Source organism: Alligator mississippiensis, chromosome 4 (assembly GCF_030867095.1).
Source record: "Alligator mississippiensis isolate rAllMis1 chromosome 4, rAllMis1, whole genome shotgun sequence".
Classification (NCBI taxonomy): domain Eukaryota; kingdom Metazoa; phylum Chordata; order Crocodylia; family Alligatoridae; genus Alligator; species Alligator mississippiensis.
In genome coordinates, this window is record NC_081827.1 from 45890732 (window position 1) to 45908043 (window position 17312).

The window sequence follows — 17312 nt, forward strand, 5'->3', positions numbered from 1 at the left end:
TAAATAGTAATTCCATTCCTCACATGAATGCTATGAGGATGAATATGTTAAAGATTGTGTGGTATTCAGAAACTATGGTAGTAGGTGTCATAAGTATTTCAGAACTCTTGCCTACACTGATTGCTACATTATGTTCACCCTTTGAACAGGACAGGATGGCTGTCTGTCTTTAAATTTCCTGATTAGTTAGTCTGTGCCCCAAAGCTAAGTCCAAGGAGTTTTGTGCACAGAGAGCTTAAAGAACATTTATAATACAAAAAGTTCTTAAAGATTATCCTTCAAGTTAAGTCATTTTGGGTGGTGGTTTGGATTTAACAATTATATAAAAACTGGGCACTTTATTTCCTGACATTGCAATTTTTCTTTCAAACCAAATACATAACAGCTTTGGCAATGACTGTAACATCTGAGATCTCTCATCCATTACTGAACTTTGTTATTAACATCACATATATTTATGAGCTGCTCTGTTTTTAAGTAATAAACTGAAAAAGCAGAACTACATAAAGTGAATATTGTGGAACTGAAATGGCTGAACAATAAAAGCTTAAACTTTGGTGACTGAAAGTGATAAGTTCCTTAAGAAAAGCTTCTTTCAAACAGTTTGTGTGATTTATATTCAATAGCACTCTACATATATTAAGAAAGAACTAGATCCATCTTGTGGCATATGCTAAAGATTAGTGGTAAATGTAAAAAATTAGAGAGTTACAGCCATAGACAAATGCATATCTGTAGGAAGCACTGTTCAATGCTAACAGGATTGCTGTAAAAATAAAACTGGTTACAAACATACAAATTTTAAAAAGCTGAAAGTTAATGTATTTTTGTATCAAATTATTTATTCCTTTAGTAATTATGAGTTAGTAATCCCAGATGAATTTGGCATCAGTTGAACAGTGCCAGATATAGTTTTTATTGAAATTTGAATGATACCAGCCATTAATAAGATTTTGTTGGAATGGAAGATTATTTCTATGTATAAAAAGAACAGATCCAGAGAATCAGTGTTGGAAGGGACCTTGAGGGTCACCTAGTCCTTTGCTTTTTGCCAATCCTAAACCATTATAGAATCACAGACTCATAGGAAATTAGGGTTGGAAAGGACCTCAGGAGGTCATTGAGTCCACACCCCTGCTCAAAGCTTCTTTGAGCAGGGGGTGGACTATATTATTCCAGCCAAGGCTTTGTTTACCTGGGTCTTAAACATCCCCATGGATGGAGATTCCACCACCTCTCTGGGTCGTCGGCTCCAGTGCTTTACTACTCTCCTCATGAGGAAGTTTTTCCTAATACCTAACCTAAACTCCCCTTGCTACCACTTGAGACTGTTGCTCCTTGTTCTGTCATTTGCCACCACTGAGAACAGTCTGGCTCCATCTTTGGAACCACCCTTCAGGTAGTTGAAGGCTGCTATTAAATCCCCTCAGTCTTCTCTTCTCTAGACTAAATAAGCCCAATTCCCTCAGCCTCTGCTCAGAAGTAATGTTCCTCAACCCCTCACCATTTTTGTTGCCCTCTGTTGGACTCTCTCCAATTTGTCCACATCCTTTCTGTAGTGGGGGGCCCAGAATTGTATAAAGTACATGAGATGTGGTTTCATATATGCTGAAGTGAGAGAAATAATCACTTCCCTTGATCTGCTGGCAGTGCTCCTACTAATACAGCCCAGTATGCTGTTAGCCTTCTTGGCAACCAGGGCATGCTGTTGGCCCATATTCAGTTTACTGTCAGTTGTAACCCCTAGGTCCTTGCTACATCCCACTACAAATCAAAGGGCATGGAGAAGTTACTGGAGTTATTTTACGGTGAAATATTTCAAATGTCTAGCACAATCTGTGAAATTATGTTTATTTTCTATTTGTAATTGTAATAATTTTTTTGTGAATGCTACAATGTCCAGAGAAGCTTTAAACACAATTGTAGTCAACAATGTCTGGGTATATGGGGGCAAAGGGGCAAAACCATTTCTGTCAGTTTTACTTTGTAAGGTAGAGCTTTCCCTTTGCTCCATCAGAAATGAACAACCTAAGGAGAGAAAGAAACTGCTGTTTAAACGGCTGATATAATTTAAAATAAAGTAGCGTTAATGTAGTTAAAACAAACTGCTTACATTCAACATGAAATTATAAATTGACAGTATCCCTTCAAACTTCTACTTAATAATGGCATAAAAATTAATACTTTTAAGAAAGTCAGATGGCCTTGTACACATATTTCAAATTATGTAAGCATTTGAAAGGTCAAGACCTAAAATTCAGAAGTCCTAACTGAAATATGAGCAACATGCTCCTGTTAAGGGCTCTGCACTTACCTGGGTTAGTTTTTTATCTCTTGAAGTTAATATTCTAAAACTGTCTTCTTACTCAGTATTTTAAACATGACAAATTATATTTAATTAAACCACCAAAAATCATATTTCACAGTTAGAAGCAAAAACAACTAGTTTTAAAGTGGCAGTTGTTACCACCTTTAGACAAGGGATCATATAAAAAAAATTTATATCCAATTTAAACACTGATTTTAGTATTTAACCTCAGTCAATACAAACTACAACTTGTTGATTTATGTCTAACTTTTTTTTTAGAGTCAATATCCATTTGAGCTTCTTCAGGTTTCTTTAAGAGCATTTGCTCTGTGAACAAGATATGGAAATATTTATTTTCCCTCCATCTTAGTGAATGTTAATGAAATTATAAAATAAACTATTTAATTCATAATAATAATTCAGAATAAAAATTGCAGAGATTGAGGCACATGCTTAATTTTATTCTTTATAGTCAATGAAAACAAATCACAGTAGCTATTGTTAAGCATGTGTGTAAGTCTTTGCAATACTGGGACCTAAATCAAGTGAGATTTACAGAAAATATAGAGCCCATAAAATTATGTGATACAATGTTATGGAAATGGAATACAGTTAAAATATGCAAGTATTGATAAGATATACTAGAAGTTAAGCTATGATTAGCTTCTAGGCCTGGTAAGCCTGATTCTGCAACTGTCCATGGAAATGCAGTTTCTATATACTACAGTGTATATATGCTATATCCATATACTACAGTGGCCTGATTTTTGCAAATTGAGTTTGTTTTTTAAGCCTCTGTGGGCAGCTGTTGCATTTCCTCTATGTTCTGTACAGTGCTAAACATGCAGTGGCACTCAAAATCAGCAACAACAATGGTAGTTCTGGATATACAGCTACATTTTCTGATTCAGAAGCTATAACAGTCAATGGAATACAGATTTTTTCTCATTATAAATGCTATTATTTTTTCAACCTTTTCATCCCAAGCTGAAACACAATTCAGGAAAATGCCCTGTTCTAATTTTAATACAGCACATTTATCAATGGAACAAAATGAGAAACAGTAAATTAGGTCTCTGTCCTACAAAGTGCTCAGCATCTTCTGGATAGTGCTGAGTCCCCTCAGTTCCCACTGAATAAAAGCTAAGGGCCTCAGTACTTCTTCAAAACAGACCCTAAAAGGACTTGCCTATGAGCACAGCAAGGGAACAGACCCCCATCTCTTTTGAGATAGCAGACTCAAATTTTTCCAGCAATCTCCCTAGATGCAAGATTTCATCATAAATCTCTGATTCCCAATCCTTTCCTCCTGATTATGACCATATCTATACTATAAATTCTTTTCCTACCAATATATGTCCAACAGGAATGTGATGATATGTGCTCTCTGATTAATCTAACTGAGCCAGATAAAACCTCTGGTATAGATGCAGTTATAGCACTAGTTACACTGCACTTTTACCAGCAGAACTGATTTGACTACTGGAAGTTCTTTTATGGCACTGGGACAGCTTTACAATACCCTCATTCACTCTAAGAGACCTTAACAGTACAGAATATGGTATTCCTATATTGGTAAAATGTAAAGATGGCCTTATAACACCACCCTGCATCTGGATGGATCTAAAGGTGAGTCAGGGTTTCAGTTTGTTTCTTCAAATGTTTTGTATATTTAAAAATAGAAATAATGTTCCAATGAAGTCAAAGGATTGTGATTGCCTTTGTCAAGACTTCAGGCTTACTCCCAATAAATGTGCCTGCAGAGCAATCTCTGCCAGGATCAGGGAGTTGGCAATTACACATTTGGTACAAATTTACCTGCAAAAAAAGTAGTTATCTACTTAGAGTTGTCAGTCTGTAAAAAGGCACCACAGCTACAAGGAATCAAAGCTTGTGGCACAGGTGATATCTTTTATTAGGTCAACTAGATATTTGCAAAAAAAATTCTTTATTTGCAAGCTTTTGGGCACAGGCACCCTCCATCAGGCACAGGAGACTGTAAAAATTGTAAAAGTTCTCCTAAGTAGAAATGAAAATTCAGATTTCACAGGAGAGTTGCAGGTGTGGTAAAGTCACAAAGCACCATAACTTCTAAGTGCTGCAAGCTCAGCTCTGTGGCTGAATGTTATTATTTAGAACCTATTGGCAATGATTACAGGGTTAATGAGAAGGGATGCTTCCACTTCTTTTAGGTTTGCACTTTTTTCCTTGTATACTGAACTGTGTTTCAATTTTAAACATTTTATTATATATTGTACTTTATTTAGCTAGACACAGTATTCAAAATATCCATGCTGTATCTCAGGGGAGACAAACTACTGGAGGAGTCATTGTGGGACAGACAGTCTAACTCATACTTTTGAGTAAAGAACTTTATGTCTCGATTTGTGAGCTGAATTATGCTTTTTATGTAAACTGCTACATAGTGAAAATGTTTCAATAGACACATCAATGCCTCCTTTGCATGCCCCCTTCACTTAGTTCATAGTAACAATAAAATGTATCCATATATTTCAGATATAGTGATAACAGATAGTGATATCACATTGTGATATATTCAGCTAACACATATCTTCATATTGAATATTCCACTGGTTTCTGCAACTTCTTTGCAATAAAAAGTTGCTTTATTTAATTGGTAGATATATACACGAGCAGATCTAGGATTTTGAAAAGAGGGGTGTAGATTGTGTGGTTCATCATGACATAACACAATTTTAATTTTTCTCCAATTAAAAAGAAACTAGAAACTTTACTAATAAGCTAAGGGCCCAGGAATATATTAGAATTTATGATATCATATATTATGTAAAAAAACACAACACACTAGGCAAAAATAATTGAAAGACATTTCATTAGTCCTAGAATTGCTAGAATCAAATATACATCTCTTTCAGATTCATAAACCAAAAATCTAGCCTCCCTGAGCATCTTGACAGCATGTCCATTGCTTCAATGAAAATTATTTCCACACCATAGTTAATGTTGCTAGCTAAAGTAAAAGCAGTCTGCAGGGCTGTGGAATAAGGGCTGCATTATCAGGAGCAGCTAACAGACAGCAGAATTGCAGAACAAAGGATGGCTTGATTAGCGGAACCATAAAAGACCATTAAAGAGATCATTAACACCTATGGAATGGAGAGTTTAGGTGGAACCAGGTAGATTATAATGAGTCACTATCAATTGACCCCCTCACTGCTACATGAATAGAAATGCTGCTGCAGGCAGTGGAGCTGACAGGGGGGGAGGGCAGGGCAGGAGTGGGGAAGAGAACTGTATGATGGCACCACTATAGCCCCCCCTGGATATATCTGTCCTCAGGCAGAAACTGCATTGCATCAGTAATATGATTTTATTTTCCATTTGTTAAATAAAAAATAATAAAGACATAGTTATGTTCTGATCTTGAAAAGACTTAAGCAGTGTACAACTTCATGTACATTAATAGTCATTTATAAGCATCCATGTTTGTTAAAGTACACATGAATAAATCTTCAGGTCTTGCTCATACTAGCATGCTCCATATATATTAATGATTTTAAATACAGATATTTCAACCATGATCCCTGCTTTGTGCCTTATGGTATCTAGACCTCTCTGTACCAGTTTATATAAAACAACTGTATTCTAGGTTGTTTCCTTGTTCCTTTAAATGTTGGTTTACTTTTGTGTATATATTCAAGATATGAAATAGAAACATAAAACTCAGATCAATCAAAAATATATATATTTTGTAAAACTATTTTTAGTTTTTTTCAGAAAACAAAATTAATTTAAAGAAAATGAACATTTTCATACATAAAAAAGTAAATTTCAATAAAAATATTTTGGGTGAGAAATTTGCAATGAACTCTACTTATAACAATGACCCATGCAGTAGCAAATAAATAATTTGTGTGTAATTTTCCACAAAAATGATTAAACTAAAATATTACTATATAAATGCACAATGTTTTATTTTATTAATAAAAATATAAATAAAATAGGATGCAAAAGCTGTAATAGTTATTATAGTTTCACTACTATGTGTTTGCATGCCTGCACAGAAGGAGATGTTCTGTTTTCTTTTTACCAGGCTGCTTGTGGTTGTTTTCAAAGGTAAAAGAACATACTAAAAACAAACCTTTTGGGTCTCCAGTTTCACAAGTCTTAAGCTGTGTCTGTGAAATTGCTGAAAAGTACTCAGGAGACAGAGGCTGCAATCCACAGGGTTCTTTTGGCTGAATTAGAGAACTACAGTCCTGAATTAGAATGAAATAAATTAAAATCAGAATAATATAGGCAATCTTTTTTGAGAACAGTTAAAGGAGAAAAATGGTATTTGGATCTGTCTGAAATCTATTTATCTTTCTCCAATCAACAACATTTCAGAAGAGAAGTTTTAACATCCTTTTTCTAATGAAGTACATAGTGATTGACAACAAATTTGCTAACCCACAATCAATGTGGGAAGGACTGAATTGAGCAGTTCCCTGCACATCATTTGCTGATGATGTGGGATACAGTACTAAGACTTTTTTTTTTATATATATCAATTCGTATTGGCCATGTACTTGCTACTTATCTGTCCATACTAATTTAATGCAAACCTATACAAAACCTACTTCTTCCCAGGCAAATGTTCCAGTTTACTCTAAAAAAGAAAGGAAGACTCCAAAAGAGATAGAACAGAAAAGAGGGATTAAAGGAAAAAAAATGTTTAAACTGACATGAGGGATTTAGAAAGATTATTACCTGGCATGGAAGAGGGAAGTAACTAAATATATCATAAATATAACCACTGGATTAGGTCACACACAATATAGACAAAACTTAACTTCCCTAACTACCCCTAAAAGTGTAAAAAGAATTAGACACTATGCCAAACAGTGTGCAGTTTTCCTGATAAAAATAGCACTGATTTTTGTTTTTCATATCTATGTATAACCAACAGAAATATTAAATCCATGTATGCAGAAATACAGATAATTTATTCTATCCACATAGTACAATAAAGTATTAAATGCCATTAAGGGGAAGGTATACACTACAAATACATTTTATTGAACAGCCTGGTTTCCTGCAACCTGATCATTTCTACTACATTTTACGGACCTCAGCAAAATGCATAATGGAATTTAATGACTGCTTGGTGCTTTAAAAATCTGGCAGTAACAATCTGACATAGGAACTATTTTAAAATCAACATTCTTGAAGGTTCAAGATGAATACATTTTAGAGATTTAAGAAGAAGAGGCATATTTGGAAATTCCTTTAGAGACCTAATCTGGAGAGATGCTGCCAACTTCCAAAGTTTGCTGTGAGATTATTCAGGTGAATAATGATTGTTAACATTACTAATATTTAGCAAGCTTGACTTCATATATTTTAAAGACTCTTTTGTATTGGCATTGCATCTTGCTAATGTAAAATACAGCTATCTATGTGATGGCATACCTGACATAATTTGTGTCATGTTTTTTCTAACATCAGATATATATGAGTATTTGTGTACAACTGCTGAGTCAATCACTGCTGCAAGGCACAAGCTTTCTAAAATGAATATTAGTTCATGTATCTGTACAACTTGCTCAACTCAAAATCTTTACACACTTAATTCAACCCTAATCATGATACGTTACAAGTGCCTCCAAAATATATTTATTGGTACCATAACTATGGAGCTAAAAATATAGCATTCTACAAATAACAGAAAGTTATACTTTTATGACATGAAAAAGTCATAGAAATCTGACTGCAACATCCATTAATTAATTTGTTTCTATATTTAAATATAAAATGAAATGTATTTTCTGGTTCAATTAAATAGTAACTGTTAGTTTCAGTACTCTGTAATTTGCTTTTTAATTCTTCATGGGTGATTTACTTTTAAAAATGTATAAATATACTATGTAATTGCAAACATACTTTAAAGCAATTAAACACAATAAAATATAAAAAGAATGTGCTGTCCTCATATGAAAGACATTTTATATTTTGAAATTGAGCAAAATAATATAATGAAATTTTAAAAGGTTAATGTATTCTGTAGTTTCCCTGTTCACTGAACTATACTGATTTCTGTTAGATTCCTTTTAAAATTAAAGTGAATAGGGCTGCTAATGTGTATTTAAAATGTTTAATATTTCTACTGAAATACACAGCAAACATACAAATTCAGGACAGTGTTTACTTTGCCCCACATTCAAATTAAAATCATGAAGAAGTAACAATTAGGTACTTAGACATTTTCATTAAAATTCTTGGCTTCATATGAGTTCATAGGAATTATGCCACTAATATAAATGGAGTGATGACTTCACCCTTGAACTCATTAGATACTCATTAAGTCCCTAAATTTTTCTTGGGGTCTTTTAACACTCCAACACAAAGTGAAATATTTTTTTCTTGTCAAATCAAATCCAAAACCACTCAGGTAGACTTTCACAGACTTCAAAGAATTTTGGATCATCTTCATGCGCAACACTCATAGTATAGCAGGGGATAGCTATATCTCTGTGCTCTTTTGTACATCCTACTCCCTTTTTAGTGTTACATCAGTTTTTCTAACCATATAACAAAATGAAATGAGTGGCACTCAGTTCTTCTAGTGTCAAACTGTGATGTCCACTTGGAGCCTCATGGTCTGGACACAGTGTGCAGATATTATTTAAACTAACACACAGTGACAGTATTACTTAAACTAACATTAACATTAGGAAGCTTCTACCTTGCCGCACAACAATTTGCACAAGGCTTCACAAGGAAGCCCTAAATTCCTAAACAGTCTGCTACTGCTCTCAACAAAGTGTCATAAAATAACCGAACAGGATTTTCTTGTTCATGTTTGTGCACAGTGTAGGTGTATAAAAAAAAAAATATTCTTTGATTTCAAACTGCATTCACCAGGTGATACTATCAAGAGCAAATTCAGCTGGCTGGCTTGCTTATATTTACCTGATTAGTTTCAATCGTTAACAAACATGATCAGAAATATAAAACCAATCTTCATGTATTATTTTAAATCTTTACAAGATGTAGAACATAAATCTTCAAGGAAATTATGTTTGTTTAATAACAGAATTTCAGTCTTAAGAGCTGGTGGATGTAAGAGGTAAGGGTACCTGGATGAAATTTCCTCTTACAGTTTTGTAGAGGGACAATCATTTATGATCATAGATGCATATCACATTATAAAAATTGTTCAGCAGCAGCCAGAAGTCAAACAAACATATACCATGCCTCTACATACAGTACTTTAAGGGCTTTATTAGCAGGTTGTCAATTTGTCAAGTTCCCTACAGGTAGTGCAGTGCCATGACACTGCTCTTGCCTTGCCCAAAGATGAAAAAGCCTTGTGATCTCAAGTGTATTTACAAATGATCACTCATTGCAAAGATGAGAGACGGACAAGTAAACTTCAACGATAGTTCTTCCTCGTTGTCTCATTTTTAAAAGGCAGACAAATAGGAGCCTTGAAAATGTCTGGACTGAAATCAAAAGAAAGCTCTACGGAAATACGCACTTCAGTGCATAGCTAGAATTGATTCTTAATAAGACTGGTTTGGCATTTTATTAGTAACTTCACTTTTATCTTACAGAAGATTTTCTAGGCACTAGCAAACGAAAAAGAGCAAAACATTCCCATGTATAACTAGATAGCTTTCTGTCAACTTCAATTACTATTTACAGAAAGAACATATCTGGAGTCCATCTGTTGTATGAAGACGGAACATTTTTTCTCTAAAAAAGTCAATAGCAAATCTTGTTTCTTCAAAAGCACCATCAGCTCAGCTCCATGAAACCCACAGATTTTCAACATGTTACCATACATCTACATCAAATTATTAATTAGGATCTTATATTAGGAGTTTATATACATCAAATTATGAATTAGGAGCATTTGGATGCTTTGTTTAATTTTCTTATGGTCTAGATGCTTGACATAAAAATATTTTAAGTAAGCATTTGGTAATTATTCTATACTTCACCTAAAATTAAAAAGTTAGTTTCTGATTCATTCACATGAACATAAAAGCTAGATGCTTACTATAATCTCGTTAGATTAAGAAAATTGCTGAGTGTACATTGAGAATAAATAAATAATAGTTGCACTTTTTGAACACTACTGAGGGTTTATTATATGAAATATGTAATCAGTATGTTATAAAGATGATCTACATTGATGTAATCAGTAGGGTTATGCAAAGCTTTGGTCGCTGATTTGTTTTGGTGGAGATTCAGCCCAATTCGGTGGCCAAATTTCCAAATCTGAATCGAATAAGGAGACCCTTTAATTTCTCTGAATCAAATCGGAATCCTTCGAATCAATTTGGAGAGATTCAGAAAGATTCGATAATTTGGACATAGACACAGCTTTAAATGTTTCTTCTACGTAACTAAAGGTACCAGGCAGCTCGTGAATGCTGAGATGCTGGGGCAGATGGAGCATCCCACAGGAGCACGGGTGGGTCCCCTGCATGCTCCGCAGCAGACCTGGAAGTGAACCAGAAGCACTTCTAGTCCACTTCTGGGTCCGCCAGGGAATGCACAGGGGACCCTATCTCCCCAGCTTGCTGACTGGTGCCTCCTGATTATGGGGGGGGGCACCCAGGGTCCCCCCCGCAGCTGATCACCGAGCTGGGGGACTGGGGGGGGGGGGGCGCACTCAGCAGCAGACCCGGAAGTGGACTGGAAGCACTGCCCTCCCCAGCACTCCTGTGGGATGCTCCATCCTGCCCAGCATTGCAGCATTCATGAGCCGTGCCTGGTGCCTCAAGGTATGTAGAAAACACATTTAAAGCTGTGTCTATCGCCAAATCATTGATTCTCTATATCGACATTGAATCTTCAGATTCGGATTCGGCTGAATCGAATCAGGACAGTGATCCAAATTAACTAATCGAATCACCATCCCCGATTTGGGCCAAATCTGAATCGAATATGGCCTGTTTTGCACACTCCTAGTAATCAGTCACTATAGAGAATAATCAATAGTCCTCTAGGAGCTGCAGTTATTTTCCAGGTTAAGTCAATCTATATTTCAGAATCCCACTTCACCTCCTCTGCACTAAATTCCATCCATTTCCACTGACCTGGAATAAGGGGAAAAAGCAAAAGACTGCTCTTGCAAGAGCAGTAAATAATGTACTCAACCAAGTCATGCAGTAGTCACTTAATTCTGCTCCCAGTGAAGTCAATGATAAAATTCCTATTGTTTTTTACAGGAGCACTTAGGCTAATGCTTTGGGTGGTTTTGAAAACCCCACCCTGAATTCCTTGATACAGGTTTCATCTTTAGTGACCTACAGGAGGTAGGTCCATGTGCAGTGGCAGCACCAAGTTAAGACACAGTGACCCTGCTAGATGGACTAGCTCCTGAACTGGAAGCAGAGTAGTAAAACTTATTAGTGTTCATGCACCACTGAACTAAAGAAACTGCAGTGCTTCTGATTCAAAAGTTAGGGCACAGAGGATAGGCACAGTGCATCTCAACAAGGTAGAGGTATGCCTCAGCACAGCACTGCCTTACACTGTCTACACGCACACAGAACACACGTCTACACAAGGCACTTACTGCACAGTAGCCTAATAACACTGCACAGTATTGTGATGGTCAAAAACCATGCTAATATGCTACTGCGCAGTGTTATTAGGCTACTGAGCAGTAAGTGTCACAAAAAAACTGTGTGCCAGTGCTACTGTGCAGTAACTGTAGTTACTGTGCATTTAGTTAGTACTTAATTAAGCAAGTACTAAATTAAATGTGCAGTAACTACTGTGTGCTAATTAATGTATAGATGTGCCCAGAGAGGCTTTTTTTTTAGTTGTAAAGCATATTTTTCCTCCCTCCCCACTCTCCAAGGTCTCACACTGAAATTAACGAGATCTGCAAACTAAGCCATTGTGTGCTTTGGTACCCACATTGAAGCAGAGTAGTAAAACCCAAAACAAGACATTGAGAACTATCCTATCTGTCCTATACCAACAGATGGCCGGTGTGTCAGCATTTACTAGATTAAACAATAAGACAGATATTAATTAAGCTCATGGGAACTGCTTTTTTAGCATTACAGACCATGGACAAGTAGCCAGAAATGTAATTCTACATCATTCTGTTTTAAACCAAAGCAGGTCCAGACACTAATGGACACAAAAACATCATGTACTAAGTCAGGGTCATCTATCCAAGCCACAGGGCTGCAAAGACACTACTCCCCACCCTCCATGCTGCATCAGGCATCTGCATGGACACCCCCTCCCCTCCTGCCCCCTGCTGTACCACATGGATGTGTGAGAGCAATTCCCACCCCTACACTCAACATGCAAGTGTGCAAGCATAATCCTCTCCCTCTGCTGCAATGAGCAGGCATATGAGCACAATTCCCATTTCCCCCCCAGAGAACTCACACCCTCATGGGCACCCCTCTTACCAATGCACCACATGAGCATGATCCCACAGGCAGGGGCCCATTCCTTTGCCTGTCTGACCCTGTACTCACCCTCAGCTTCCCACATCACTCACCACACTGTCATGCTCCTAGGGTGGAGGCAGCAAGTGGCAGCCAGACCAGAGAGAGGGAGCCTGGAGACTCCAGACACTGTTGCAGCCGAGCATTGCAGCGGGTGGTGGCTAGCAGGAGCCCAGGGGTTACAACCCAACCCTTTGCAGGCCCGGCCACTAGTTGGACGGACCTGGACTAGGTTGTGGCAGTAGAATAGAAAAGGCCTTTTCATCGCTCATAGTGATAACTCTCAACTAAATTTCCTTTGTCAACATTAGCCATTCATCCTTACAAACTATATCAGCAATGATTGGCTGGAGACAATTATATTTCTTCTAGAGTGGCCCTGGCAAGCCTGCCCCCAATGCAAAATGTTGACATTTCTGACCTCTTACATTTAGCTTGATTTACATTTTGGAAACAAAAGAATTAAGCTTCTTATGAAACATCTACAATATCACTTCAACACTTGTGAAACAGGTAATTTTGAAGGCTCACCGACTTCACTTTCTTTGATCTGATTCTATTTAAATTGACCCATGTTTCTTATGAAGTCCTTTCATCTCTCTCTTTAGCCCGTTGTTTTCTACTTGTTTCTTGCACATAACTAAAGCTAGACAAAAATGATTAAAAGGATACTATGAAAGGAATGTTAATAATATTAGTCAAAGAATGAGCTCATAAGAAGTGAAACTGTATCTCATTGCAAGGAAATAAATTGTGACCAGATGGATTAGTTCTACTCTATCAACTTTATTAAAATGGCATTAACAAATGAAGGAATAGTTGGCATGTTGACTTCTATTCAGTTTACTCTCTGTATCTGGCTGCACTCATCTATGATAGATAAATCTCCAAAGGTTTGGTTTGTTGCAGATTAATGCCCTATCATTCAGTTGATTAAACACAACCTTTTGTGTCTGCAAAGTTGGGCTGGAAATCTCATGCAGAGGCAACCTCCTGAAAAATTTTAGTTTATTTCTGTTTCTGCAGAAAAACAATTACCAGCATCATTTATTAAGACTGTGAAAGACATAATTAAAGACAATGCCTGTGCCACCAGAATTACAACCTAGAAAATAAACAGATAAAACAGGATTATCTGAAAGATCCAAAGGGAGGAGTCAATTTTTTCCCCTTCTTCCTTTCTTGATGATTACAAAACGTTGGTGTTAACAAACTGCAAATTGTTTGTGTGTTGAATGTTATTGGTTGGGGGATACTCTGGAAGACAACAATCTTTTGGAATGAAAAAAGGAGGAATGGTGGAGTAGTTAGATCACTGGGCCTTGGGACACATCAACATCAGGGTGCTGTTACAGGTTACCCTTAGAACATTTTATATCTGTAGAGTGTTATGCCATCATAAAGTTAGAACAGTTTCAGAGCAGTCACAGGTTAAGGCTTAATGCTGCCTTGGACCTGCACAATTGTGACCTGCCACTAGAGCAGTGGTCTTCAACCTTTTCAAGTACAAGATCACTTTTTGAATTAAAGTGCAACCCAGGATCTACCTCAAAGAAAATGTACAAATAATAGTTTATATTTATATTTATGTTATATAAAGCTGAGATCAAGTGCTTAATACACATAATTATACATTTTTCCTACTTACTGAGTCTCAGTGTGACACTTGTGACTGAACATTTTCTGCTGCTCCAGACCAGGCTGTCACTGCTGCAAGGAGCCAGGGCACAGCCACGATCCCCTGCCTGCCTGCCCCTCCCTGGAGTGTGCAGGCTCCAGATTGTGGCTCTGCCCTGGCTCCCCCCATCCCAAGTTCCCAGCGGCTTCAGAGCAGCCCCCTGCCGCCCTGCCAGCATGGCTCAGGCTGGTCTCCATGGCAACCCCAGCCTGAGCCTGAGCAGATGGGGCTGGGGTCTCCATGGAGACTGGCCCAAGCCATGAGGACAGGGGCTGCTGGAAAATGGAATCCGGTGGCTGGCCAGATCGGCCATTTTGTCCAACCCTGTTTTATGCCTAACTGTAGCTTGAAAAAAAATGAGATTGAGGACTCAGCCTGAGATTGAGTGTCAGAGGCTCCACAATCAAGGTTGGTGACTACTGTACTAGAGGGTCTGGTGAGCAGGGGTGTGGACAAAAGCCAGGACTCTCTCTCTCCTCTGGGCTGGGAGAGGAGGAGGGAAGCTGGCATTTAGCTTGGCATGTGGTGGATGTCATCTGTGGGCAGAGTTGTGGCTTCCCTCACTGTGCAGCCAGAAGAAGCCACAGGTACAAAACCTGTTTGAAGTAAACGGGCTTGGGGGAGAAGTAAAGAGAAAGGAGCGATGTTGGCAGGAAGCACAAACACAAATTACAGATGAGGCTCTGTTTGAAATAGCTCCATCTGGACCCTCATGCAATGGAATCCATTCCATTCAATCTGAAGAGTTCAGATTTTCACCTAATTGGCCATTTTTGAAGCAGTTGTGCACCTGTGTTTGGTCATGGCTATAGACTGCTTTCTGTGACCAAATCAAGGTGAAAAATATCTGCCTGCACCCTAAAATGTTTAGAGGTGTACCTAGCATGAGTTAACACCTTTTAACAGGTGAATGCTCCTGTTTTAAATGCCTTTATGATGGTTTAAAGGTAACATGTAACACCACCCTCACTGAGGCACGACTTGGAACTCTTGCCGCTCCTGAGGTGAGCACAATCATAGAATCACAGGCTGGGAAATGGATGACCAGTATCATCTACTCCAACTTCTTGTACAGATGCAAGATTGATGTTCCTGAAGCAACCCAGAAAGATACCTAGCCAGCCTATTCTTGAAAAGATGTTGAATAAAATTTGACACCTTCCCTCTGGAGTTTGTCCTATTGTCTTATGGTTAGGCAGTGTCTTCTTGAGATTTGATCTATATCTGCTTCGTTGTAGTTTAAATCTATTGTCTTGAGTTCTGCTGTCTTATAGTAAGACACAACAGTTTTTACTCAGCCCTAGGAGGGCGCTCATTCAAAATTTCAGATATCTTTCCCTAATTTCCTCCTCTGCATAGGACCTTGCTTTCCAACATCTTCATTATTAACCCCTTGATATTCTCCAGTTGCTCTACATCAGTGTTTCCCAAACTTTTTATACTCAAGGCATGCCTCAGAGAATGCCAGCTCTTAAATTTTAATTTTTTTGACTACAGAAAAATAATAGACTAATTATTTTGTTGCAAAAAATCTCTGAAAGACTTTAACAGGTGAGAATATTTTTAACACAAAGTATACCTATTTGAAATCTCTGGGTATATCTTGTGAATTATGTTTGCACACCTAACAAGGCTAATACTGTGTGGCATCTTGTGGTACCTTTGAAAGGACCTGAAGGCACACTAGGGTGTCACACCAGCCTGCTTTAAAATCACTGCTCTACACCTTCAAATGCATTGTTTAGATTGAACACAGTATTCCAGCAGAGATCTAACCAGGGCCAAAAAGAATTATAGCATCATCTCTTGTGATGTAATACTTTTCTTAATGCAACATAAAACTGCAGCTTGTTTTTTTATGACAGCATCACACTGCTGCCTAAGGTTAAGTCTGTCATCCATCGCAGTCCCTGGGTCCTTCTCTTAACTTCCAAGTCAATTTTTCCCCATTCTTCATTTATGCATCTGCTTTTTTCTTCTGTTTACTTGTATTTGTCTTTACTGGATTTTGTATTTTATCTGTAGTGTATTCTCCAATTTATCAAGGCATCTTTGAATTTTAATCATATCCTCCATGTTTACAACCACTTCCACTTTTGTCTCATCTCCAGATTTGGAGATATGTTTTGTCTCATCTACAAGTCATTAATAGAAATGTTAAACGTTCCTGGACTAAGAGCAGAAGGCTTTTCTTTGCTTGTGAGTATACAACCAATTATGTGTTCACCTAATGGTAATTTTCTATAGGTATATTTTGTCTAATGCATACAACAAACGAGCTACCCTGACAATGAAGGAAATCTAGTTAGTTTGGCAAGATTTGTTCCTAAGAAACCCATGTTGGTTGCTAGTGATCACCCCCTTATCTTACACATATTTACAAACAGAATGTTTTAGAATTTCAGTGATTTTTCAGATATGTAAGTCCCTCTTTCTCCCCAATTTAAAGGCTAGTTAGCCCTCCTTCAGTCCTCTAGGACCTTATGACTAGGGACATACATTCAAAAAGCCTGAGCCTGAATTAATTCAATCTTTGTTGCTTAGTCTAACCTGGCTAGGCTGAATCAGTTTGTAACTGCACAAAAATCCCAGACATGCAGGCACATGCCTGTAGTGGCTCAGGCTAGAAGCTGGGGGATGCTAGAGCAGCCCTTCCTTCCCTTCTACAGTGCTGAGCTGAGGGGGGCATGGTGAGGCCCTGGCAGAATGCTCTGATTAGGGAGGGCCTCTCCCCCACCAGCCCAGCAGGGAATTGATAACAGTGTTTATCACCCCAAACTTACTGTTTATCACCCCATTAAGAAAACAACAGAAGGACTTTACCAGCTACCTGTTGATACTGCCTTTATCCCATCTGCCACAGCAGGGACCATAA

The 17312-nt window shown here is 37.6% G+C and overlaps 1 protein-coding gene across 3 annotated transcripts in view; it reads right to left on the reverse strand.

Annotated features, from left to right (window-relative positions):
- Nucleotides 1-17312, reverse strand: part of CPED1 (cadherin like and PC-esterase domain containing 1) — a 244612-nt gene that overhangs the window by 46753 nt on the left and 180547 nt on the right. For all 3 annotated transcript variants that reach the window (XR_002091674.2, XM_014601008.3, XM_019492042.2), the window contains one exon: nt 6432-6549. Coding sequence is in view for 2 of the 3 variants with exons in the window: in XM_014601008.3 (XP_014456494.1) it covers nt 6432-6549 (118 nt within the window). In the remaining variant the exon portion in view is untranslated. The remainder of the gene's footprint in view (nt 1-6431; nt 6550-17312) is intronic.